Raw genomic sequence first — 26763 nt, 5'->3', positions numbered from 1 at the left:
CCAACCCTTGTACTAAAAGCCCAGTTTACACAGCATCTCTCCATGTTCCTCCTCAGATTATTCTGTTAGAAGTAATGTCTCCATACTTTGCACTTCCGTAGTGCTGAGTCTCTCTCTTTTTTTTTTTTTTTGCGGTACGCGGGCCTCTCACTGCTGTGGCCTCTCCCGCTGCGGACCACAGGTTCCGGACGCGCAGGCTCAGCGGCCGTGGCTCACGGGCCCAGCCGCTCCGCGGCATGTGGGACCTTTCCGGACCGGGGCACGAACCCGTGTCCTCTGCATTGGCAGGCAGACGCTCAACCACTGCGCCACCAGGGAAGCCCATGCTGGGTCTCTTTATCAAAGTCTTCAAAGGATTCTCAAACAGACTGTAAATGCCTCGGGGGCAGGGACCACAGCTTCACATCTCTGTATTGCATTGCACAGAGGGGGTGTGCTTTATAGATATTCATTAAAATGCTTAATTATTTTGTAGGAATGTCAAGTCAGATGAAGAGCAATGTTTTACTTAATCAGATTATAGAACTACTAGATTAAGGAAGAAACAAATACTGATCAAGGAGACAAATTTTGCCCGTAAAGCAAAATAAACATTCGTGTGACTATCCGGCACAAAGGAAGCTGGAGGAGTAGGGCTATGTATATTTCCTAAGGACATGAATGTCGACTCAATTCAGACAGAAGAAGTAGACTTCTCCCACACTGACATGTATATGATTCTGATTCAAGGAATAGTGTCTGACTTGGGAAAAGGATAGAGTAGAATTAGGAGATGCCGAAAGTCCTTTCAAGAGCTGTTGAAGCTTGGCTATAACAGTTGGATGGGAGCTAACAGAGGCAGCCCACAACTAGCAGCAGAAAAGAACTTTATCTTCTAAAGCTCACCCCTTCAGGGATTTATTAGAAGAATTAAATGTTTAAAGGAAGAGCAGAATCTGACCGGAGCTCTGCTTAATGCGAGAAGGGAAAAGCGTGCTCAGTTTCTCCTGCAGGGAAGAGGGGGGCCACCCTAGAAGGCCGATTTCCCATTTCCGAAGCTTTAACTCTTGAGAGAAAGTAGGGGACCTTCCGAAGACAGCACTGACAATGGAGCAGCAAAGCATGGGCAGCCTCAGCTGCTGGTTAAGAAAGTCTGGAAGTTATGGTTTTTCTCGGCTGTTGCTTCTTTCCTTAAGTCAACTGTATTTACTAAATGTCGTTTAAACCTTAGAGATCTCTTCTTGAGGCTTAACTTGTATTAATTCCCTAATGTGGAAGCTCAGTGATCTAACACACCGCAAAAAGCCAAACTTTGCTTCAAAGAGGGAAGGCTTAGAGGCACTTCCGAGTGGGTTAGGGAGTGGATGGATTGAGGACAGCTTTATCGATGCTGGACACACAGATAATGGGTTCTGAGCTATTACCCTAATCCAGGTAGGAGACCTGGGAGCGATTAGCAGCCCTGCTGAAGATGCTGTCTGCAGGTGCTGCTGGGAGATAATGTTATTCTCCCTGAAGGGACAGGGCTGTCAAACCACTTCCATAAAAATCTAAGACCCAGCCTGCTCGACAGCTGTTTCCTGCATTTGAGGAAAGCATCCCATTAGTGCAGAAAAGCAGGTGTGGGTGCTTTGCGTATGTCTGAGACAGATGATATAATTAAAAACAAAGGCAAATCTCAGCTTAACTCCTCCCCACAAAACAAAAGGCAAATCCAAGTACAAAGAGGCAAACTCAGTCTTACATTTCCAGGCAACTAGGTGCTAACTAAAAAGCAGAAAATATGAAAACACAAGGAGCATAAGCAGGTGGGGCAGAATTGGTTCCGGTGTCTCTGAAAGCTCTTCAAGGCAGAGCGACTGTAAAAGTAAAAAGAAAGCCCATGTAAACAGACGCGAGGACATCAGAGCTTTCCTAAATCAAAGGGAGGAGTGCTGTCAGACACCAGGTGGAAAGTATGTAATGCAAAATTAAGTCTAGCAGTGCTCAAACAAATAACAGCATCTTTCCACTGTCTCTCTGGCACGGGATCTTTGGCAAAGACTTGGTTTTAGACAGGAATCATAAAAGCCTGTTGCTGAAGAGAAGGCAAGAACTGAATCCAAGTGAAAAACCAAATGCTCAAGGATCACCCTCTCTCGTGTGCCAGCATTGATGAGGAACCTCCGGCCGCGAATCAGGATATCACTCTGAGATGTTTCCTGGGGCTGCCACTACCTGTAACAGGTAACCGAGAAGGGTCACGAAGCCCATCTCAGCAGCCTTTCCTGATGCTTGAAAGCAGGCCCTGTTGTATCACCTGCTTAAATACCCTTTTAAAAACACGCTTGAAGTGTTGGTAAGGATGTGGAGAACCTGGAACCCTCATGCGTAGCTAGTGGGGATAGAAAATGGTGCAGCCACTGTGGAAAATAGTGCAATTCCTCAGAAAGTTAAACACAGAATTATCACATGACCCAGCAATTCCACTCCTAGGTATATACACAAAAGAAATGAAAGCAGGGACTAAACAGATACCTATACAGCAGCATTATTCACTATAGACAAAAGGTGGAAACGACCCAAATGTCCATCAACAGATGAGTGGATACAAAAATGTGGTAGATACATAAAAAGGAATTAATTTCTGACACATGCTACAACATGGATGAACCTTGACAACATTATGCTAAGTGAAATAGTCCAGACACAAAAGGACAAATACTGTATGATTCCACTTGTATGAGGTACCTAGAATAGGCAAATTCATGAGACATAAAATAGAATAGAGGTTACCGGGGGTTTGAAATAGGGGAAAATGGAGAATTATTGTGTATTAGGTACAGTTTTGGGGATGATAGAAAAGTTCCGATAGTGGTGGTAGTTGGACAACATCATGAATGTACTTAATGCCACTGAAGAATACAGTTAAAACTGTTAAAAACATAAATTTTACGTTTATATATATTTTACCACAATTTTTTTAAAAGGAGAAAAAAACCACATGGTGTTTCATTTCTCCAAAATGCTCCACACTTTTTAAGAGCTGAACGTTCTTTTAGACGCTAGCTTCAGAAGAACGCTGTTGAGGCAGACGGTGAAAGTCTAGTGACTAAGACATAACTCTGGCAAGCTAGCCCAAGGATTTCCAACATGAGGGTAGGCCAAATGATTGTCGGCAAGTTTGAAGTAACAGTGGGGGGCAGGGATGGCACAGTGTGGAGGGGACAAAAGGCTGTGAGGAATTAGAACATATTTTTCTTCTCATGGTGATAGGGAGGGGGGCAGAGAAGGCACAGGTCCTCCTCCATGCCCCAGCTATGTTTTTCCTGCCAATGGCCACGGGTGTATACGTAGGTCATGAACAAGGACTGAGCCTGGATCTGAGACCTGACTCCACCACTCATGAACTGTTCCCCTCAGCAGGTCCCTCAACCAGGCTGAGCTCAGCACCTCAGCTCTAAATGCAGATCCTGATAGGACCCTGCCAGCCCACCACCACTGTGAGAGTGCTGCATTACACGAAGCAGGCAGACCCAGGATTCCTACAGTCTACGAGTAACACACGACCCCAGTACCGTAAGTGAGGTCTCGTGATCAAGGTGGGCTAAGGATGCCTGAGCATAGACCCCCAAAATGGCTTCAGGAGAGCCAAGGCCTGCCTTGATTTCTGTATCCCCACTACTCATCCCAGTTGCTGGCGCCTGGAGGGTACTCGAGGGAAGGAGTGTCTAAGTCTGGACTGTTTGTCTTCAAGGGGTACACAGACAAATTACAATAGATAAATTACAATAAAATAAAATATGGTGAGTGCCAAACTGGAGATATGATCAAAGTCCTATGGGAGTCCAAAGGAAAAATCTCTCTTTGCTTTTCCTTTTATCTATCTGTCTTTTATTCTTCTGCCATGTATTAAGAAAGCAAGCAAGGACTGCAGATTGATTTATAATGTCGTGTTAATTGCAGGTGTACAGCACAGTGATTCAGGTATATATCTATTCATTTTCAGATTCTTTTCCCTTATAGGTTATCACAGAATATTGAGTAGAGTTCTCTGTGCTAAACAATAAGTCCTTGTTGTTTATCTATTTTAGATACAGTAGTGTGTATCTGTTAATCCCAAACTCTACTTTATCCCTCCCCCCACCTTTCCCCTTTGGTAACCGTAAATTTGTTTTCTATGTCTGCGGGTTTCAAAGAAACCATTTTCTGATTAGAATGAGGTCATCACAGGGGAGATGCTGAACACACGGGTTCACTTGTGTTTCTTTCTTTGTTCTGCTGGGAAGAAGGAATTACTCCTAGAGAGACAGTTGGCGGGTGGTGGGGCAGAAGGACACATAACTAGAGCAATTAATTTAAATCAGGAGGGAAGAGATATGGGAACATATGTATATGTATAACTGATTCACTTTGTTATAAAGCAGAAACTAACACACCATTGTAAAGCAATTATACCCCAATAAAGATGTTAAAAAAAAAATGATGTAAAGACAGACAACCCTAAAAAAAAAAAAAAAAAAATTTAAATCAGGTAGGCTTTTGATGTCTAAGAAGAAAGGTACAAATTTTTACACTTGAGCCAGCATAATCCTAGAGGCTTCTGGCAATGGGTGGAAGAGAAGGCTGTTTTCTATTTAGCCATTACAAGGAAAAGCAGAGTTTTGTTAAGCAGCCATTGATAAATATTGGAACCTTGAGATAAGAAAGGGAAACTATGAATTAAGCCCTTGCCATGCTAGAAGCTTTATGTTATCCTATTGAATCCTTGCATACCTCTAGGAGGTAGTGGTTTTGTATCTACTCCGTGTTGCCACTTGCCCATACACACTCAGAGGAAACCTCTCGGACAGCAGACTGACAGCATACTGAGGTTTGTTCCATTTTAAGGAAAGGTAAGTGTCTTAGTCTGTTTGGGTCACTAGAGCAATAGATCACAGACTGGGTGGCTTGTACACAATAGAAATTTATTTCTCACAGTTTTGGGGGCTGGGAAGTATAAGAGAAAGGTGTTGGTAGGTTCAGTGACTGATGAGAGCCTACTTCCTAGATGACTCTTTTCCCTGCAACCTCTCATGGCAGAAAGGGGTCAGGGATCTCTCTGGGGCCTCCTTTATAAGGGCACTAATCCCATTCATGAAGGTTCTGCCCTCATGACCTGATCATCTCCCAAAGGCCTCACCTCCCATTACCACCACCTTGGAGGTTTCAACAAATGAATCTGGGAAGGATGTGAGCATTCAGTCTACTGCAGTAACTGAAGGAAACCACTTACTATACCTATAATAAACAAATATTCATTAACTTTATAAATGTAAATTGACAACTAAGGATAATCAGTCACTGGAGCAAAAACAAAAACAAGGGCAAATTACAATAAAAATTCTTAAAAGTTAGTTATGTAAAGAAAATTCCTTACTTTGATAAGAGGTGTCTATCAGAATCTTCAGCAAACATCTGTTAGAAGCATTCCCATTGTCAGAAACATGATAAAGAAGTCCACTATCAATATGATTATTCCAAAAATTTTTAGAGGTTTGAGTCTCTAAGTGCAACAACATATGAAAGAAATAGGAGGTAGAATACTTCAAGGGAAGATAACATTAATATTATCTACAGATATCACATGATTTTCCACCTAGAAAATCCATGTTAAATAACTGAAAAACAATTCTATTAGAATTGTTAAAAGAGTCTAGCAAGGTGTACAGGTACAAAATAAATAAATAAACTGATTTAATGTGCATTAGCACGTGTAATTGGAAATATAATGGAATAAAAATCTTATCCCGTATTAGGAAAAACTATAGCATAAACCTAATAAAACATAAGCAAAGTCTAGGTAAAGACATTTTATTAAAGAACATAAAACAAGGAGATCTACTATGCTCTGGAATCAAAAAAGTCAATATTGTGAAGACAAATTTTTCTTCTTCAAGTTAGTCTGTAAGTTTATTGCACTTTCAATTAAAATCTCAACAGAAGTTTTATAGATTTTGATAAATTGATTTGTAAAGTGTATGTAGAACAAATGTACAAGAAGACCCAAGAAAATTTAGGAAAAAACAAAGCATTTGGGAAGAGTCAGAGAGTTGACCTACAAAAACTTAAAACATATGAAATTACAGTAATGAAAAAAAATGGTACTAAAGGAGGAAGAGACAGATAGATCAATAGACCTCAACTGAGAATTCACAGGTATATCTACAGATATTTAAATTTAAAATATATGGTAGAGGTGTCATTTCAAATTAGTGAGGGAAATTTAATAAGCATTATTGGGACAATACTGTCTATTAGGAAAAAGACAGATCCCTACCTCATACTGCACACAAAAATTAATTCCAGATGGATTAAACATTTAAATATAAAAAGAGATTATAAAAGTAATAGGAGAAAATATTAGAGAATAATTTTATAATGTTGGAGGTGGGCAGGTCTTCCTATGTTAGACAAAATCCACTAGCCATAAAAAGATGATTGATAGATTTGACTAAAAAAAGACTAAAAGTTTCTCCACAGAGCAATAGATATCATAAACAGAGTTGAAACACAAGATAAAGATGAATAAACATACATGAAGAGAACGGTTATTATTCATAACATATATGAGTTCTTAAAATCAGTAAGAAAACTACAAACACAATTCTTAGCAAATTCATAGAAGGAGTACAAATAACAACAATGAGTGGTCAGGGAAATGTAAATTAAAAAGGTATCCTAAAAATTAAGTACATTCATAATATTTAGTGTTGGTGTGGAGAAATGGTTCTTTCATGAACTTTTGGTGGGGGTATAAATGGGTACAACTAAACGTGGAGAGGAATTTTGCTTTATCTTTCAGAATTTTAAGTGTTCATTCCATTTGACCTATAAATTCTATTTCTAGGAGTCTATCCTATAGAAATATTTATGTAAGTATGAAAGGATACATATTAGGATATTCATGGAAGCACTACTTGTTAAAGAACCATTCTTCAAGTTTTCTTCTCCAAGAATTTGCTGTTTCTTCTAGAAACATCTTTTTCTGTTATTTTTCTTGGGTTTTCTCTTTCAGGCTTTTAAAAATGTCTAGTGATCCTTGGTTGTCCATTCATGTTATTTTCAATCATCCGCTGATATTTAAGACAAAAGTGGTGGGAAGGCTGCCTGAGAACTCTGTACACATTGGCTGAGCTTATTAACAGGCCAAGTTCTAAGAGATGGGGTACCAGTCACTCAGCAGCTCCTTCTTCCAATTCCAGAATGAATACTGAGGTCTTGGAGCACCAATCCTCTCAGCCACGCCCTTTTGAATGAGGAAGTCAGTGCCAGCATTCTGAACGTGTGTGTGGGGGCTGCCTGCTCACATACAAGTTTTTTCACTGTTTCCCTGTTTTTCAGCTCCATTCTCCCTTCCTACCTTCCATTTTACCTGCTGTCCCCCAGACTCACAGGCTCATGGGGCTCTGCATGCAGGTCAACCCCTCTTTATCACAGTCCCCTCTGTTACCTAGGCTGTGATTTCCTTTGCTCTATTAGTGAAATTTCCTCCACCTACTCTTGAGAATTTGTTCCAGAAATTTGTTAAAATCATGTAATAGATGTCCCCCCCCCGTTTTTTTGGTGGTTGTAGGTTATACCTTCTCTTATTCCTTTAGTGTCATTTTGATGAACCTTGGGAGGAAGGGAAGAAAAACTCATGTATGCAGTCTGCCATCTTGAACCACAAATCGAAAGTATTATTTGCAATATTAGAAAACTGGAGCCAGTCTCAACATTCCTCAGTAGGAAAATGCTTAAATAAATTAGGTTACATCTGTTGTATGGAATATTCTTTACTCAAAAATAATGAATTAGCTTATTATATGCATTGCTATGAAAAGTTATCATGATATAACATTAAAATAAAGGAGTACATTGCAGAAAGTGTATATAGTAACATGAATTTTAGAAAATATATATTTATTTGTATTTCCACAAAGGACTGGAGGGTATACACTGATGTGTTAAGAGTGGTCCTTTATCTCCATCTTTACACTTGAAACCAGTGGATCAAGTGTGAGGTTGGCATGGAAGAAGAATTTCATCTTTTTGCTCTATATCATCTGTATTGTTCAAATTTTTTACAATGCATGTGACTAAATCTTTGGAATTAATCATCATACAGATGTGAGGCATCATATTATTTAAATACTCTAGTCTTTCCCACATAGAAAGCTGCTCAACTAACAAATTAAAGGCTTGCAAATTACAGATGATCCATGATACTTGATTTTTAAAATGCTGACCACTACTTTCATTGTTTAAAACTTTTAAGAAAGCGTGCTTAAAAGTAAAGGTATTGCCAGTTTATTTTAATTTTTTAAAAAAATTTATTTATTTTTGGCTGTGTTGGGTCTTTGTTGCTGCGTGTGGGCTTTCTCTAGTTGTGGCGAGTGGGGGCTACTCTTTGTTGCGGTGTGCGGGCTTCTCATTGTGGTGGCTTCTCCTGTTGTAGAGCACGGGCTCTAAGCACGCAGGCTTCAGTAGTTGTGGCACACGGGGTCAGTAGTTGTGGCTCTCAGGCTCTAGAGCGCAGGCTCAGTAATTGCGGTGCACGGGCTCAGTTGCTCCGCGGCACGTGAGATCTTCCTGGACCAGGGCTTGAACCCCTGTCCCCTGAATTGGCAGGCGGATTCTTAACCATTGCGCCACTAGGGAAGTCTGCCAGTTTATTTTTAAAAGTTTATAAATCTTCAAAAACAAAAAGAATCCCTTCTAAGTCTAAAGCTCTATGACAGTGTAAACATGTTGGCAGGTAGAACATGTCCTGTAGAATCAATTTTTGCTTGGTATGCTTTTATGTCTGATTTCTTAACTGTTACATAATGACATTAGTAAATTGAGCTGGCTGAACTATGCCAAACTTTGATATTTCAGCTAAAATAATTTCACAACATCTTATTAAGGAAGAGGCAAGTAATATAAAATGTCAATCATTTTAATAAAATTAGATTTAACTTTTTATTTCCAAAGAGCAGGGTTCAGAATAATTCAAGTGGAAAAGGAGACTACATAGTTTACAATAGATACACTGGTTCTAAAGTATTTTCCATGAAAAAAAAAAAGATCTAGGAATCTATAATCTACCAGCTAGTCTATATTTTGGAGCAAGTGAAAAATTCAAATAAACACTGAAAAGTGGAGCTCATTTCTGCAGAACTTCATTGGTTTCCAACCTAAAATGAGACAGATAAACATCCTATCTCCTGAAATCTGTGTATCATTAAACGTCGTGATTTCTTCAGCGTTGCTCAGAGAAATGGTAAGCATCACGAGGTGCTGAGCTGGCCTGTCTTCCCAGCTACACATGGGCCAGAACCCCTTGTGAGTTACGGCAGGGCCAGGGCCAGAACTCAGGCTTTCAGAATCTGAGTCCAGCAGGTCCAGTTCTTGATGGCCAAACCAAAGAAAGCCATAAACTCAAGAGTCAGGTTGAATGCTCCATCGCTATTTACATATTAGCCAAGGCTTTTGGTATATATGCCTCTTTCTTCTGTGAAGTTTTTGATTTTTTTAAATTGAAATATAGTTGATTTACAATATTATATGTTTCACATGTTCAACATACTGATTCAATATTTTTATAGATTATACTCCATTTAAAGTTATTATAAAATATTGGCTATATTCCCTGTGCTGTACAATATATCCTTGTTGCTTTTTTATTTTATACATAGTAGTTTGTATCTCTTGATCCCGTACCCCTATCTTGTCCCTCCCCCTTCCCTCTCCCCATTGGTAACCACTAGTTTGTTCTCTATATCTGTAAGTCTGTTTCTGTTTTGTTACATTCATTCATTTTTTTAAATTGGCGTATAATTGCTTTACAATGTTGTGTTAGTTTCTGCTGTACAATAAAGTGAATCAGCTATATGTATACATATATCCCCTGCCTCTTGGACCTCCCTCCCCCACCATCCCACCCATCTAGGTCATCACAGAGCACTGAGCTAACTCCCTGTGCTATACAGCAGATTCCCACTAGCTATCTATTTTACACATGGTAGTGTATTTATGTCAAACCTAATCTTCCATTTCATCCCACCCTCCCCATCACCCCTGTGCCCACACATCCATTCCCTATGTCTGTGTTTCTATTTCTGCCCTGCAAATAGGTTCATCTGAACCATTTTTCTAGATTCCACATATATTTGTTTCATTTTTTAGGTTCCACATATAAGTGATAACATACAGTCTTTGTCTTTCTCTGTCTGACTTATTTCACTAAGCATAATACCCTCCTGTTCCATGTTGTTGCAAATTGCAAGATTTTATTCTTTTTTTTATGGCTGAGTAATATCCCACTTTTTGTACCACATGTTCTTTATCCATTCATCTGCTGACGGACATTTAGGTTGCTTCCATATCTTGGCTACTGTAAGTAATGCTGTTGTGAACATTAGGGTGCGTATAACTTTTAGTATTAGTGTTTTCCTCTTCTTCCGATATATACCCAGGAGTGGGATTGCTGGATCATATGGTAGCTCTATTTTTAGTTTTTTGAGGATGCTCCATACTGTTTTCCACAGTGGCTGCATCAATTTACATTCCCATCAACAGTGTGGGAGGGTTCCCTTTTCTTCATATCCTTGCAAAAATTTGTTACTTGTGGTCTTTTTGATGATAACCATTTTGACAGGTGTGAGGTGATAACTCATTGTGGTTTTGATTTGCATTTCTCTGATGATTAGTAATGTTGAGTATCTTTTCATGTGTCTTTTGGCCATCTCTATGTCTTCTCCATGACATTTTTCACAGAACTAGAACAAATACTACTAAAATTTATGTAGAACCACAAAAGACCAAGAATAGCCAAACCAATCTTGAGAAAAAAAAAAAAAAGCTGGAGGCATCACACTCTTTGACTTCAGATTATACTGTAAAACTACAGTCATCAGGCTTCCCTGGTGGCACAGTGGTTGAGAGTCCGCCTGCTGATGCAGGGGACACGGGTTCGTGCCCCGGTCTGGGATGATCCCACATGCCGCGGAGCGGCTAGGCCCGTGAGCCATGACCGCTGAGCCTGCGTGTCGGGAGCCTGTGCTCCACAACGGGAGAGGCCACAACAGTGAGAGGCCCACGTACAGCAAAAAAAAAAACCCCAAAACCAAAATACTACAGTCATCAAAACAGTATGGTACTGGCACAAGAACAGACACATAGATCAATGGAACAGAAAAGAGAGCAGAGAAATAAACCCATACACTTATGGTCAATAATCTATGACAAAGGAGACAAGAATATACAATGGGAAAAGGATAGTCTCTTCAATAAAGACCTAAATGTAGGACTGGAAACCATAAAACTCCTAGAAGAAAACATAGGCAGAACACTCTTTGACACAAATTGTAGCAATATTTTTTTGAATCTGTCTCCTAAGGCAAAGGAAACAAAAGCAAAAATAAACAAATGGGACCTAATTAAACTTACAAGCTTTTGCACAGCAAAGGAAACCATCAACAAAACAAAAGGACAACCTATTGAATGGGAGAAAATATTTGCAAATGATATGACCAATAAGGGGTTAATATCCAAAATATATAAATAGCTCATACAACTCAGTATCAGAAAGACCAAACAACCCAATTAAAAATGGGCAAAAGGCCTGAACAGATATTTTTGCAAAGTTTTTGATTTTTAAATTTCAATTTTCACATACTAACTCAATAATTGCATCTTTAGTAAATAACTCCAGATCTTTTTTGAAGCAAGCAAAGTAAAGAATGTCCATTTTTAAAAGTCAGAAGACCATGCATGTAAAAACACTTGGAGACTAAAGTACTACACATGTAGCATGACTACTATTATTAACTAAGCAAATAGCCTAGAATAAGTCATTTAAATATTGTGGGTTTTAAACAAACCTTTAAAAATGAGGTGATGAAACCACCTTCTCCAGCACTAATAATACAAGTCCTTCTGTTTTCATAGAAATCTACTTTCTATCTCTGTCAAGTTTGGAGAGTCAGTCATTTGAACAATTCCGAGTATTTCACAAGGCAAATTTGATTTTTATTACTGATAACCCAAAGGCCATTCAGGGAAACAATAGGGCAACTGAAAACACTTGTTAAAGGTGTGCATTTTTAAAAAGCAATGATACACATTCAAACTATTCATTTCCTCTACATTGTGTATTCTGCAGAACAAATGTACGCAGACAGCCAACTAAGTTTTGTGCATCAAGTCAAATTTTTGTACAAAATACAGTTTACATAGCCAGAGATCACAAGGTAAGAAAACCAAAACTTTTATCGTGACCTGGAAGATTGTGGCGAACCCTACTACATACCTCTTTGAAAAATGTTTCAAGACAAGAAAAAAAAGAAAGAAAAATGTTTCAATGTTTGAAAATGTATAATGTGAAATACAGTCATTGGAAAGTTCAAAAATAGCTTGATAGACCTGTGCTCTAATAGGTTACACATAATCTCCAACAATTGCATGCAGTTTAACTTTGAACATATATAGACTTCCCAGAACAGGAAATTTCATAGGATTAAGTGGAATAGGGGATGAGAAAAAGACCATCCCATCCACTGTGCGCTTTAAAAGAATGAATTTTATGGTAGGCGAATTAAATCTCAATAATAGAAGGAAAGAAGAAAAAAAAAAAAAGAGCCTTCTGGGTGATGCTACATCCCAAGTGATGCTTAAGTGCCCTAAACAGGAGGCCCTGTTCATCACTTCTGGAAACTCCTTTCACTCTCGCCTGTTCTTCTATCTCTACTCTCCCCACTCTGGCCACACGGCATCACGTCATACTGTCAGGGACTCTGGACTTCTCATGCACCCCACTGGTCACTGGGCATAAGAAGTTGAACATGATTTTCGGAATCACCCTTCCATTGATTCTGGATACTTCCATCCTCCTCTGCCTCCTCTTCATCTTTTTTAGGGAATTTCAGGGATTTAGGGAATTTGTATTCCACGAAGCTTTGACATACTGACAAGCTCTCTGAGACAAAAGAAAGAGATTGAACATTTGTCAACTGCTAATAAGTGCCAGGGGCTCGGTGGGTCCTGAATATCTGTTATTCTATGGATTCTCATGAATACTTGTAAGGTCCAGATTCTTATTCCCACATTCTAGATGAAAACACTGAGGCTCTGAGAGCAGTTTCCACTCAGACATCTGGTGGGTAATCACCCAGATTATCTATTTTGCCTTCGGAAGGCACAGCTTAAAAGCCACTTACTGAATAGAACTAATTCGAGCCAGGGAAATTACTAAAAACTACGCAAAGCTCACAAAAAGTGGCATTGTTTGCTGGTGCATTTGAACACAGTCACACTTAAAGCAATCCCTCAAAGAACATTTTCCATTCTAGGAACAGGATGTTTGTGAAGATTTGCTCTTTTAATAGTACAAAAGAAAGGAATCAAAAAGACCACTTTTTTTTCTGCAAATAAAAATAACACACAAACAACTCAGGGGGAAACTAGCCTTATTGCCACTTTGGTGGCTCCTGGGTTTGCCAGAGCAAATGTAATAGCTTTCCACTATTAATTGGGTTTGTTTCGGAGTCCCATCTGCCATCCCTTCCTCCTCTCACCAATAAAACCAAGTGAAGCTAATTTTGGATGCATTTGCCCAGACAAAGATGGAAGAGCTTCAGAATCTAGAGTTCTTGAATTGTCTTCTGGGGTGGTCCTGGTACTCGAATTTATAAAATTAATGATCTCTCAGTTGCTGCAGCCATTGACTGCTGCATGGCCAATGGTGTACCAGAATTGCTCATGGGTGTTATCTCTTGGTAGACTACCACGCTTGGAGATAGACTGCCTGGCTTTGAATCCCAGCTCCACCTCTTCCTTGCTGTGTGACCTTGTCAAGTTACATGATCGCCCTGTGCCTGTCTCCTTATGTATGAAATGGGGAGGGGAATAGCTCCCATCTCCTAGGGCTGTTGAGAGGGTTCAATGATTTAATACCTGTAAAGCACCGAGAATAGTGCCTAGCATATAGTCTGTGCTATTTAAATTTCTGTTAAATAAATAATCAAAAAAAATGTATATTGCTGTTCATTAAATGTTTTTAAGAAATTGCTTTCCTTATACCATTTGTTAACTGATTTGTCCATGTTTACATGAATTAGAATTGCTAAAAATTAACTTGCAGGACCTGATTTGCTTTGCATAAAATCAGCCAGAAACAGAGAAGGAAGAATCAACAAAGATCTCCTTTTGTGGGAAAATGGGTTAAAAATGGTCTCCCAATATTGATGATATTGCCCAAAATGATCGCTGACGGGTTCTGCAGCTGTTCCAAAGACACACACATACTGTTGCCCCAGGCTGATGAAGCAGAAGGAAGAGAAAAATGGCTTTTGCTTTAGACCCCTGCAGAGTGAGAGACTGGACAGGACCACCAACTGCCCCTGTGCCCCTGAAATTCCAACAGAAAAAGACTGGCAGATCTCTTGGCATTTCAAAGAGCCTCCCCTATTTCAGAGAAACAATTTAGGCCATTCCTGATTTCATAGCCTTGTTTCTCTTGGAAGGAAGAAAGACCGGTTTAAATATGTAGATATTAAACATTTCCTCGCAAGAAGGACTTTTTTACTTCCTCCATATCATTTCAAGGGGAGGCCAGGTAGTGCTTTGGCATTTCCCAGGGGCACCTTCTACAGGTCCAAGGACCTCTGGACACTGCCGTGTCACAGTCCTGGAAGGAATAAATCATCTTGTAGGGACAGCTGGTTTCCTCTGGAAAAAGATCAAGCTTACCCAAATAGTTGTTGCTCTTGTACATCTCGGTGATGTTGATTTTTGTGGCTCCTTGAGGAATCTCAACAACTCGGTGGTAGCCCAGGCTGGTGAGGGCATGCTTAAACACGCCCGACACAACCTGACAGCCCGTGTTATCGCCTCCGCACACCCCGCATTTGTCCACGACTTTGTCGGAGCCTAGGTAGTCATCACAGCCAATGCTCTGCAAAGAGGTGGAAAACAAGAGACTCTTGTAGCATATGTCAGGAGCATCCCAGGGAGGAAGGGGAGAGGGGACGACTGAAGATCCGTTGGTGGGTCTCGACCTGAACTTCCTCCTTGCCCCCATCCAGATCCTGTAGATAAGCAAGTTCATTCTTCCCTTGGCTCAACGGATTTCCACTGAGCACCTACTCTGGGCAAGGAACTTCCTTCCTAGGTTATGTGTGAAATGTGCGTTCTAGGGGTGAAGCGGAAGCCACATCAGTAAATAAGTAAGTAAAACAAGCACCCTTGGTAATCAGGAGAAAAATAACACAGAGAAAATACATAAGGAGGGTGTGGGGACTGGATATTTATTAAACAGGTTGGATAGTGAAGTTGTCCTGAAAATCCATCCCCCTGTTGGAAGTTTTTTGGGACTTAAAACTGGAGTTTGTCCTCAAGTCTTCTGTCCTAAACGACAGATGATACAAACACTTAGCCAAGTACCCCCAACAGTAGTGTTCTCAGGCCCTGTTTCTTAGGAAATTAAATCAAATTGGTTGAGGTCTGGGTCCCCACTGGTCACTGTGACTCTGAAAAGCTGAGCCGTTGGGACTTTTGCTTGGCTCGTCTAAAGCATTTCTCCCAGGGCAGAAGGGTACAGGGAAGCAAGGACCAGAAACATCGGCAAACTGGATGAGATGCATCTAAATAACGGGATACGTCAGAGTTTAAAGGAACTCTGACCTTCCTGCGTTTCCTCCCCAATGAATCTTCTCATTATTCATCCCAAGATCTTTTTGCTTTATCTTCTCCCTCCCTATTCATGTGTTTCTTAGGCAATTTAACCTTAGGACCGAATGGAATGGTCTTCACAGAATCCTTTTGCATGTCTGCAGCTGAGTCCCTAGGACTCACATTCGTGTATCCTGAATTTAAAGTTGGGACGTGTGGTCTGAACAGAGGAGATTCTGTCACACTTCTGTTGGCAGATAGAAGTGAGCTGATTATAGTTTGGACAATGAAATATCGGGATGACAGGATTATTTCACTGGTTTACGGGGATAGGAAATGATACTTGAAATCAGAATGGTATTTTACAACTTGAGACACATGTCTGCTGAATCAGAGGTTTGTGTTGGTTCTGGAATTCTAAGAGCAATCGTCAGACCCCACCTCAGGGGCAAAGTGCTCAGCAAACCATTCAAAGTCCACTTTTGATTTTGTTAAACAATCCTGGGTCTGTTCATGTGGGTCCTACAGGCCAAATCCTACAGGCAGAGTCAGATCAAAAGGTTTTCATTCTTTCCCCTCCGACTTCTTGTTTGACTGACATCTGTCTGCAGGCACTGTACATCTGCATTATTATTTCCATATTCCTGAGTGCACATTAGTTCATCGACAATAACTGGTCTCTCTTCACAAATAGCTTCTCTGTAAAACATTATTTCTGACAATAACAGAACATCATCTCAACATGTTCCTCCACATCCAATTAGCTTTTCAAAGTGCCACGTTTGCTATGAATTTCTCCTCCCTCAAATATTTCTTGCCCTTGCCCTGCGCACGTTTTAGCAGAAAGATAAGGAAAACGCCTTCTGTGCGTGGTTTCTAGCCCGCACCCCTGCTCCGGGTTCTCCTTTGCTTTGAAACAAACAAACAAAAAGGCCACCATCAGCAGAAGTTTGGGAAAGTAGATCCCAAGTTGCTAAAGAAAGATTCTAACTGAATGGAGATGCCTCTGATTCTCACTGAAGGGGAAGATGAACAGAAAAGCTGATAGCACTCACACCCTGCCCTGTCTAGCAGAATCTTAACTTCTTCCCTTCCCCACTACATGATCCATTCTTGCTACCCCTGGCCTCAACTTAACCCAGATGGAGCTCATTCCCTTGGGGCACTCCAGGTAAAGGCAACAATGTGTACCAAGGCACAGAAGTAGGAAAGAACACTGAGGAAGTAGGAAAGCATGCTCACAGACAGACATGGTTGAAGTGTAGGTTTGCTGCTAAGGATGAAAGGAGGCTGGAGGATTTAGCTGAATCCGTTAAGGACCTTGTTTGCCAGGGTGAAGAACTGGAATTTTATTCTATCATATCAACAACCACTGAAGAAGGCGGGGGCCATCCTCAGATTTGTTCTTCAGGTGATAACTTTAGCTGTAGTGAGGAGTGGGTCTTAGAGAGGGGAGAGCAGGCAGTCCAGTGAGTCTTTCTCTTGTCAGTGGGGTGTATGGGATATTTCAGGAATGAACAAGAACCTCCGAAGACAGGGACTGACTTTGCATGAATCCTCAGCCCGCAGCCCAGTTAGAATGGGATGAGATCACAAGGAAATTACACAGACGTGGATTGCTTCAGACAACCACACACACAGACAAGATAACATTTTATCTTGGAAATAGACACTATATTAAAATGCTCTGCACATTCCAATGGATCCCACACCAGATTTCCTGCACCACACTGCCACTCAGGATGAATCTAGACAATGGGGAGGGAGGGCTACAGCCGTTCTTCCTGGTAGATGTCTAAGAGCCTGGAGGTTGGCTTCAAGGACGCATGTGGCTGCACAAGTGACGCCAAGAACTGAAGGTAACATCCTGCCTCCTCAAAGCCCATCTCTGGACTCTGAGCATCCAGGGTTCACTCCTTAAGAGAGAAGTCAGAACAAGGAGTGTGTGAACCTTCCTTGAGGGGTGACAAAAGGCTAACAGAGCACCCTTCTAGTGTTCTAGTGCCTAGCCAGGGTCTTCGAGAGGCTCAGTTGCTATGGAGTTGCTAAATGTCCCACATGCAGTTCGCAAAGCAGGAGGGACAACCCCATAACGCGAACTGGGCAGACGACGTGCTTTCAAGACCTTTATTTTTAGCACTGAGGGCATAGGTAAATTACATATCTGACAACTGTCCCTTCTCTGGCATGGGGCTATTATGAAGATCAGATGATATAATGAGGGAAAATTTGGACTTGGAGTCCAGGCAGGGAGGGCATGGCTAAGGAAGTGACCTTTGGGCTAGAATCTGAAGCGCAAGAAGGATCAACCATGGCAAGATCTAAACACGTAAACGCACATTTTATCACTAATGTTGTCGAGTGACTGCACTGGGCGAAATCTGGGAAATCCCAGGCTGACGCTGACTCGGGTCCTGACTCTGGGAATTTGAATCTAAGTGGGGCGATTAGACACACACGCAGAAAATCACACGCTTTTGGGCAACGAGGAGTCCCTGCATTCTCTATGTCATGCTGGGCCAGATCAATTCTCTTTTAGAAAGCTGATAATTAACAATGGGGTGCATGAGTCTGCAGAATGTGGCAAGAGCCCAGTCTGAACTAGGGGAATGATGATGGCATGAGGAGGATTTGAAAGATGCTTAGGAAGCAAAATGGACAGGCCTTTGTGAGGTAGAAGGGAACTCAAATGATTATCTTCCTCCTACCCCCCCTCTGCATCATCAAACCTAACATGTACAGTCTTTGTCATATTCCAGGTCCTCTGAATATGTAGTTTTCTCATTTAATCTTAAAAGCAATCTGTGCTATTGCTGAAAAACTAGGAAACTAAGACTTCAGAGAGAGGTTAGGTAACCGGCCTAAGGCTATGCTGCTAATAAGAGGTGGGGCTGGATTTGACCACAAATCCCATTTTTGTAACCATTATGCAAAAACCGCCCCCCTCCAAAGGATCAGAGGTCACACTGAAGGTTCTAGCTTTGTCGAAGGAGAGGATGGTGGCTGTGACCTAGGAGCAGAGGAGCAAGTTCAAAGCACTGTTACTATAGTGACTGTGAGAGCTTGGTCCAGAAGTGACTCTGGCATTCTCCTCTTCCAGCATTATGAAACACCAAGCACATTTTGTATCTCTCTCACGTTGACTGTTTTACCATTATACACACAGAAAGTGAATAAATATTTTAGCTCATCTTTCCGTCACATTACTGTCACATAACTTTCTTACTGTCATAACTTATAATTTTGAGATAGTTTAAGACTCACAAGAAGTTACAAAAACAGTACAGAGCATTTCAGTGACCCATCACCCAGGCTCCTCCAATGACAGTATCTCACATTAGCACAGCATGTTGTCAAAACCATGCGTATCATGGACATCAGTATAACATATTAACTCAAGGATAAACCTTATTTGGATTTTGCCATTTTTTACCTGCACTTTCTCTTGGTGTATAGGTCTACACAATTTTATCACATCTATAGCTTCCTGTGCTTTGTTGCTTTCTTTAAAGCAGCCGGTATTCTCCTCTAAAACATGGAGGTATAAGTTGATAAGTGGAGCTGACGTCATTTAGCAGGAAAAGCAGTTCAGCATGAGGGAAAGAATGTTGCACTGGGAATCAGGAAACCTGGAGCATAGTCCTGGCTCAGTCCCTGACTTATGTGTGGTGCTGGGTGGCTTGCTCCTCTCTGGGCTGGGTGCTGAAAACATTTCCACCACCATCCAGATCTTTCAGGGGACAGTGCTCAGAAATGCATCTGACCTGAATTCTGGTTTGCAGATCAGAAGTCTGGTCAACTGGTCTCTGATGGGGTTGACTTAATAGTGCTGGTCTGTGTCTCTAAACCCTTTCAGAGGCACCACCAAAGTGCTGTTGATCAGCCGTTCTGAGCCTCAGTTGATCTGTGGCTGGGGCGGTACCTCATAGCACTATTGGGAGGATCAGCTGAGGTAAACACGGAAGGCATTTAGCAGGATGCTGGATAGGGTGGCTTCTCAGGCAACTCTGGGCTTATCATTGTCTTCATAGACTTGATTTCAGCTGGAATCTATCCATTTTAAAGTAAATCCCATCCTTATATGTGTTCAGACTCACTCTTATTTCTAGAGCACTTTCTATTACTTCTCAGTTGTAGATATTCTCTTCTTCATTTGGAGAAATTCAGAAAAGCGTGAAGTGCTAAGAAAGGGCCAAGTTCTCCATAAAGGTAAGACAGCTTACATGGCTCCTTTGCACCCTTACTGCTCCAATAGCATTGAGTGATAAAGGACAGAACAAACATCTGGTCCCTGGCCCCTGATCTATACTTCATCTCTCTCTCTCTCTTTTTTTTTTTCGCTCACCATGTACTGTCATTCAAAAGAGATATTTCTTGTGGTTACAAAGGCAATTGGACAACTATCATATATCCTTATACTCTTCCAGTGATTTTTGCAACATGTTGTAGGAAAATTTTATAGGTTGTAAGCCAACACAGGAGAAATTGCTCAAGAATTGCCTCCAATTGTATGCCAAAATTAACCTAAATGAAATTTCCTCTGGGAAATGAGCAAGCTGGATGACATATTTGGTGGTGAATTTCACAGGGAGGAGGGCTCTGTACATCATGGCAGGGTAGGCTGGTGCCAGGCGTGCAGATAGTGGAGCTTCTGATTCCCTAATGGGAAGCAGATGTTTCTGTGTGTGCTCAGTAAACACATAAGATAGGGTAAACTCAACTGGTTGGTTAGATGACACCGACAGGTAAAACAATGTGCCTTAATAACCATGCTTTCCCAACAGTGTGGGAGAACGTTATTATTAAAATGATTAGTCGCTAACACCAATTTACTTACATTTATGGTGAGCTAATTCATGGAAATACACATGGATGCCCAAACTTTTATTCATGACACCCTGTTGAAAGCAATCTTTTGCCTATGATAAATATCTCCCTCTTATTACGGTCAGGAATGTAGATCAATACCACCTTCCTGGAAAGCTATTTAGCAATATATACTGTCTGACCCAAGAATCCTTCGAGGAATTTACACTAAGGAAATTATAAGAAATGAGGCCAACAATTTCTCTATGAAGGAGCTCATCACAGTATTATTATTAATGAAAACATGGAAACGTCCTAAATGTCCAACATAGGGAAATAGTTAAACACTATACAGAAATCCTCTGGGAAACACGGGAGGGATCTTTTTCCAGTTGTTTTTCTCACGAAAATCTTCTAGCACTTGTGCCAGCACGACTGACCCTCAATATAGTTTGGTAAATGTTTCCTGAGGAGCCTGTACTATGTGCCAATACGGTGTTAGGCAGGGGAGACATGAAGGTAAAACCAACAAGGTTCCTCCTTATGGTCTAAATCAGGGGTCAGCAAACTGCTGCCCACAGGCCGTATCTGGCCCATCACCTGTTTTTATAAATAAAGATTTATTGGAACACAAACATGTCCATTACTTACAGTTTACTCACTGTCCAGAGCTGCTTTTGTGTTATAACAGCAGAGTTGAATAGTTGCAACAGAGACAGTATGGCCCACAAAGCCTAAAATACGTATGATTTAGTGATTTACAGAAAAAAAAAAAAAAAGCCAACCCCTGGTTTAAATCAAAAGGCAGACACGACGCCATCTTTCAATATGGCATGTGTATGTTCAGAGGGAGGCATGCAGAGCCCTGCACAGACAAGGCCGAGGCTCAGGGTGAAGGCTCCAGTCTGCCCCTGACTGGCCCTCATCCCGCTGCCCACTTGATCCGTCCCAATGTGTCTCAACTATAATACGGAAGGCAAAGAGTTACCTTCTACCTCAGTCGTTTTCTTCTTTTCCTTAAGCAGAAAACACATACTTTTCAAACAAAACCTCATGCAGAAACAGAGAGAACTCCAATACGTAAAATGAGAAAAGCAGAACTGTTCTGGTTGAAGAGGGGCTGGCAGGGTTCGGAAGCCCGCGTCTCACCTTCCTGCTGGCTCTTCTCCCTCACGGCCACGGTTTCTCAACTGCGGCTCTAGTGCCAATTTGGCCTAGATAGTTCTTGGTTGTGGGGATTGTCTTCTGCATTGTAGGATGGTTAGCAGTATCCCTGGCTTCTACCCACTGGATGCCAGTAGCAACCCTCCCCCTCAGTATGACAAACAGAAACGTCTCTGGACATTGCCAAATGTCCCTTTGGGAACAAAACCACCCCCGGTTGAGGAGCACTGCTCTAGTTTATTCCACAGCTCACGGAACACCTAGGAGCACAGATCCCCTGGAAAAAAAGCTTTAAAACAATGGCAATTTCCTAGAAGCGCAAAAACAGTCATCTGTAAGTGTCAGAAGCTGATGAGCACAGAATACTTAATTATCCAGTTTTAAAAAACACTTCCCCACTGTTGTCAGGCTAGCCAGTAGCCTTCTAGAGCTCTTGAATCTTGCCTTTTGGCTAAACTTCATTATGAGCAGGGTTATGTACTGGAAAGAGCACAGTGCCTGGTATACAGTAGGTGCATAGTAAGTGTTGAATGAAGTAGCAGCTGCTTGAGGAATCAAGAGATCAAAATGATAGGAACCAACTTGCTTCTTGAACTGGATCATCTCTAAGTCTCTTCTGGTGCTAAATTGTGTCTGGGGAAAAAAAAAAGATACAGCCCTGATGTGAAGAATCCTGCCATGTCTAAAGTCAGAGGAGTTTGCTTCATGTAGACAAAATTATATCGGAAACAGGAATCAACGGGAAACAAACTGACAATGTCATTCATTTGGAGGGAAGAAATGGTCCATGCGATAAAAGGTATTTTGGCTTCCTTAAAGAAGGTAATTGTGAAACTGGCAATCTGGTTTTAATGAAGCTTATGGCTGTCCCTTTTCAGTACCTCATCTTATTTCATTAGAGAATAGCACCTTACCAAGTGATTCCACTGGAAGAACATGTTGGTGCTCTCCTAGGATAAAATTGGGTGAGAATCAACTACACGAGTGTTTACAAATCTGAGGGAAGTAGTCCTGAGAGGGAAACATTTGATACGCAGTGAGAGAATTACCACCCCTCTTCCCACTAGGGTCGTCTTTCCCTGGAGAGTAGGGGGATTCCAGACTCTAAAATTTCAGTGCTTCGCTTTCGTGATCTTCCTCCCTGATGGACTGAAATGGCTGGGGGCGGGGCATGAATGAATTACAACAAGGACAATGGCTCTATTATCAAAGTAAGGTGTCCATATTTCTGTACAGAATAGTAGAAACCTCCGGACTTCCACTTTACTTTTAAAATGTAAGGCTGACTGGTAAATTCTCTGTTTAAAGAGAATTCTGTTTAAAGTATTTGGTCAGACTGTATCTGCACTCTGTAGGGCCTCCGGAGGGCTGGGTCTGTGAGGACCTGTGGTCTGGGCAGCGAAGGGGTCAGGGTTAGGAAGCTTCTTGCAGAAAGGAGCAGAGAGATACTTGTCTACACTCTATAGGGCGAAGTTCTGGAAGCCGGATTACTAGCAAAAAGGCAAGAGCGAGTTGGGCGGATGAACTGTGCTCTAGGATGGAGGCTGCTTGCACACTGGCCCAATTTACACGGCCTCCTGGGTGCAGACAGCCGGGATCCACAGGTCCAATCAAAAGGCCCTTGGAGGACTGGGGGGGAATCCAGGGACCAGCAAAGAGGGAGGCTCGCGGTTGTCCTCGTCATTTCCTTGACTCACAGCCTATCTCTAGACCTGCCTGTTTGCATTTCTCTCCACAAGGTGGCACCTATAAGCCTTTGTAAAAGGGTACTCACATAAGCAACTAGTTTAGGGACATGAAACAGTGGTTAAACATTAAAAGGAACGATAGTCGAGAAACATAAGAAGGGTAGACTCAGAACTTCAGGGTGACTATATTTACTGTGCTCTTATGTGCAAGTTGCTGCCATGTTGTTAAGATGTGATGTTCATTTCTCAAAATGTTTTCGTGGAGCATTTCAAAACGTGGGTGGGATAGTCAGGACTTTTATTTCCAAAATGTTCAAGAAAGTGCTTAAAAAGCTGTGTGAGTTAAACTTGGGGGGCTACATGGGCTTTTTCGATGTCACTGGGTGATCTCTTCAGGGATGGTTGAGAAGACTGGCTGTGTGGGTGGGTTAGTGGGTGAGGGACAGGAGATGAGAAGAAAAGCTGGCTACCAAAGCACGAGGGCTCGAATCCCAAGACTCTTGAGTGGGGGAAGGACACACTGAAACGCTGTTGTCGGAAGACGCTTGGCAGACACAGGCAGTGGGTTAGAGATGGAACAGACTAGAGATTGAGAAGCACACAGACAACTACATTAAAATGGGCACAGAGGGACGGTGGCCTGGACCAGAGAGATGGAGTTAGAACAGAGGGCAAGGGCACACCAACGTTAGGCTGGAGGAATGACCAACAGAGTGATGAAGGATGGTCTACTGAACGTGAAGTAAGGAAGACTTGGAGGTCTGTGACTTTGGAATCTGGAAGATTAGTAGTGTTGCCTGTTTCAGGCAGAAGCTTTCCTAGGGAAGTAGGCCTTGGATGGAGTCATCTTAGAGCGAGGGTCTGAGTGTACATCTTGATAATCACTAATTCATTCATTAAATTTAGTCATATTAATTCTCTCTCCCTCTTTCACTGGAACTTTCCTCTAGAACACTAAACTTTTTTTTTTTTTTCAATGGAGCACAGGTTCCGGACGCGCAGGCTCAGAGGCCATGGCTCACGGGCCTAGCCGCTCCGCGGCATGTGGGATCCTCCCGGACCGGGGCACGAACTCGTGTCCCCTGCATCAGCAGGCAGACTCCCAACCACTGCGCCACCAGGGAAGCCCTAAACATTTTTTAAATTTTAGCTTTTTGGATAGGAATCCTTCCAAACTATATTTTTCACTCCTCTCTTCTGATTTTCTTTTTTAAAAATCAAGAATAATAAGCACTATTTGACCTTCTCTAGCCCCACTGTTACCCAAAGTGTGGCCCACGGACCAGAAGCATAGGCATCATCTGAGAGCTCGTTAGAAACCCTGGGGCCCACTGCAGGCTTAATGAATCGGAGCCTACATTTGAGTAGCATCTTCAGGTGACTCCTGTGCTATCTGAGATTATTTGACTTTCTGGATCACTTTTTGTTTGCTCCCAGTTCTTTCTACTTTTCCCAAGTTGCCCAACCAATTCTCCCACCCGGTCAAAACAAAGACAACACAACACCGTCACCCTCTAGGTTAAAAATTAAAAAGAAATAATGCCTTTGGGAAGCTTTTCTCTGTGATATTTTTAATAGGGACTGGGTGGAGGCAAGACACACATTCCTAAACAGAGTCTCTTGAGAATCCCAGTACTGGACAGCAGGAAGGGCTCTGGGAGACCCAGCCCCTTGCTCCAGGGATGAAGAACAAAGTCTCAGGAGGGGAAGTGATTTCTCCAGGGTGGCAGAGAGAGGACTTCCTCTCTCTAGAGGCTACAGGCTAGAGACTCCTTTTCATGACGCTATGATGTCCCCCTGCTCCTCTGAGGCAGGGTTTTAATGTTTCCTCACTTAAATGGTCTATGTTCTTTTCTTTCTTCTTCTTACGTCCCTGTAACCATGTGAAAAAGGTTTTGTCTACCAGCTAGAATAGCGACTCCTTTTGGAAAGCAAACTGTCTCTGTGAAAATACTTGGATAAACTGCATGGGCTGGGAGGTGGGACCCTGAGGCCTGGGGGTCAGCAGAAATCAAGGCAACAAGAGATAATGGCTAAACTGATATATAGCTAAATAGGAGAAGAGTCTGGTTTTGCTTCCAGAGCTGGAGACAGAACAAAGGGACAGAAAAGAGAAGGAGGAGAGAAGTTACGAGATTGTGGAGGGTCAATGAGAAGCCCTGAGTGGCTGGGAGCATTGTTAACACTGACCTTGAATCTGAAGTGTGTTTGCTGTGATTTAAACCTCTCTTTGTTCCCAGACTTCCCAAGTCTTCACTGAAGACTTAACATAACATCTCCGTTATGCCTATTTTCCTGCCTTTAAAATTCCCGGTTTAGGTTCCTTTAACCCCTCTTCATTTCCATAATCTGAAATAAGAATTTCTCTTCTATGCTCCCACATCTTCAAAAGTTTTTCTTCTAGACACAGGGATGCCCGCCTAAGAGCATCCCTAATGTATTCCTGCAGGTGACATCATCTTTCTGAGCCTTAGTTTCCTTCCCTGTAAAGCAAGGGTATTGAAATATAGTTTCTCAAATCTGTTGTGAAGATTGAATGAAAACATGCAGATGAAGGCACCTAGTTCAGAACCGGCTTGGACTTGGGGTTGGAAAAATGTTGGCATGCTTTCCTTCTCCTTGAGGGTGCACCTGCCTCCCTTCAATGGCCTGTCCCTGGGCATGGCCATGGGAATCCTTACTCTCACACCAGGCACACACATTTCTACTCTAACAGAGGAGGTTGTTCTGTTTGCACTGTCCACAGAAACCCCACTTCTATTTACACACGATTCTCAAGTACTGTTCCAAGCCAGGGTTGTAACGGCAAACTGCTATGATCTATTTGCATTTCAATAACATTCTGGGACAATGGGGATCAAGAATTCCAGAGATTTTCTTATAACTTTGTTACCTCTCTATTTTTTTTTAAAAAGTGTGGGTTTGCTTGTTTTGTTAGTCTTTCCTGGTTTGTCTTAGAGACCAGTTATGGAAAGCCTCAGACGTTGTAAAGAGGTTATGTTCATTTCAGAAACAGCAAGGGAAGCTGTGGGTGGGGCTCACAGCTCAGGCATGTTGAAGCACTGTCTTAGATGGACTGTAGGTGGAAAACAGGTGCAAATAGGGATTCAAGCAACTCCCAGGGATTCAGGCAGTAGGAAGCCCCACATATATATTTGATAGCTGTCATGGGTAGAGTACTGGCCACGTGCTAGGCACCTAACATGTTATCCTGTTTAATTACCTTGACTATCCCTACTTTATCGAAGCTCACAGAAGATAAGTAATGTGTAACACAGAGGTGGTGATGGTGGATTTGAATGAAGGGACTTCTGGCTCTTTCTGGCATAGTCCCTTAGCCCAGTGGAAATCTTTCTTTACCTTAAGAACAGAACCTGGTAGATGGCCGACCAAGGGCTACATATACTGAGGGCTAGAATGTCCAAGAAATCAAATAAGGCTAATTCCCTCTTATTGTTCTATCTCTAGGGCT

The 26763-nt window shown here is 41.8% G+C and overlaps 1 protein-coding gene across 2 annotated transcripts in view; it reads right to left on the bottom strand.

The window, feature by feature from the left end:
* Positions 1-26763, bottom strand: part of THSD4 (thrombospondin type 1 domain containing 4) — a gene marked incomplete at its 3' end in the record, with an annotated part of 565068 nt that overhangs the window by 78270 nt on the left and 460035 nt on the right. For both annotated transcript variants that reach the window (XM_082648619.1, XM_082648620.1), the window contains one exon: positions 14713-14917. In XM_082648619.1, coding sequence (XP_082504745.1) covers positions 14713-14917 — 205 coding nt within the window. The remainder of the gene's footprint in view (positions 1-14712; positions 14918-26763) is intronic.

This window comes from Grampus griseus (genome assembly GCF_964374135.1).
Source record: "Grampus griseus genome assembly, chromosome: 2".
Taxonomy (NCBI): Eukaryota; Metazoa; Chordata; class Mammalia; order Artiodactyla; family Delphinidae; genus Grampus; species Grampus griseus.
This window is presented reverse-complemented; position numbering and strand designations above follow the sequence as displayed.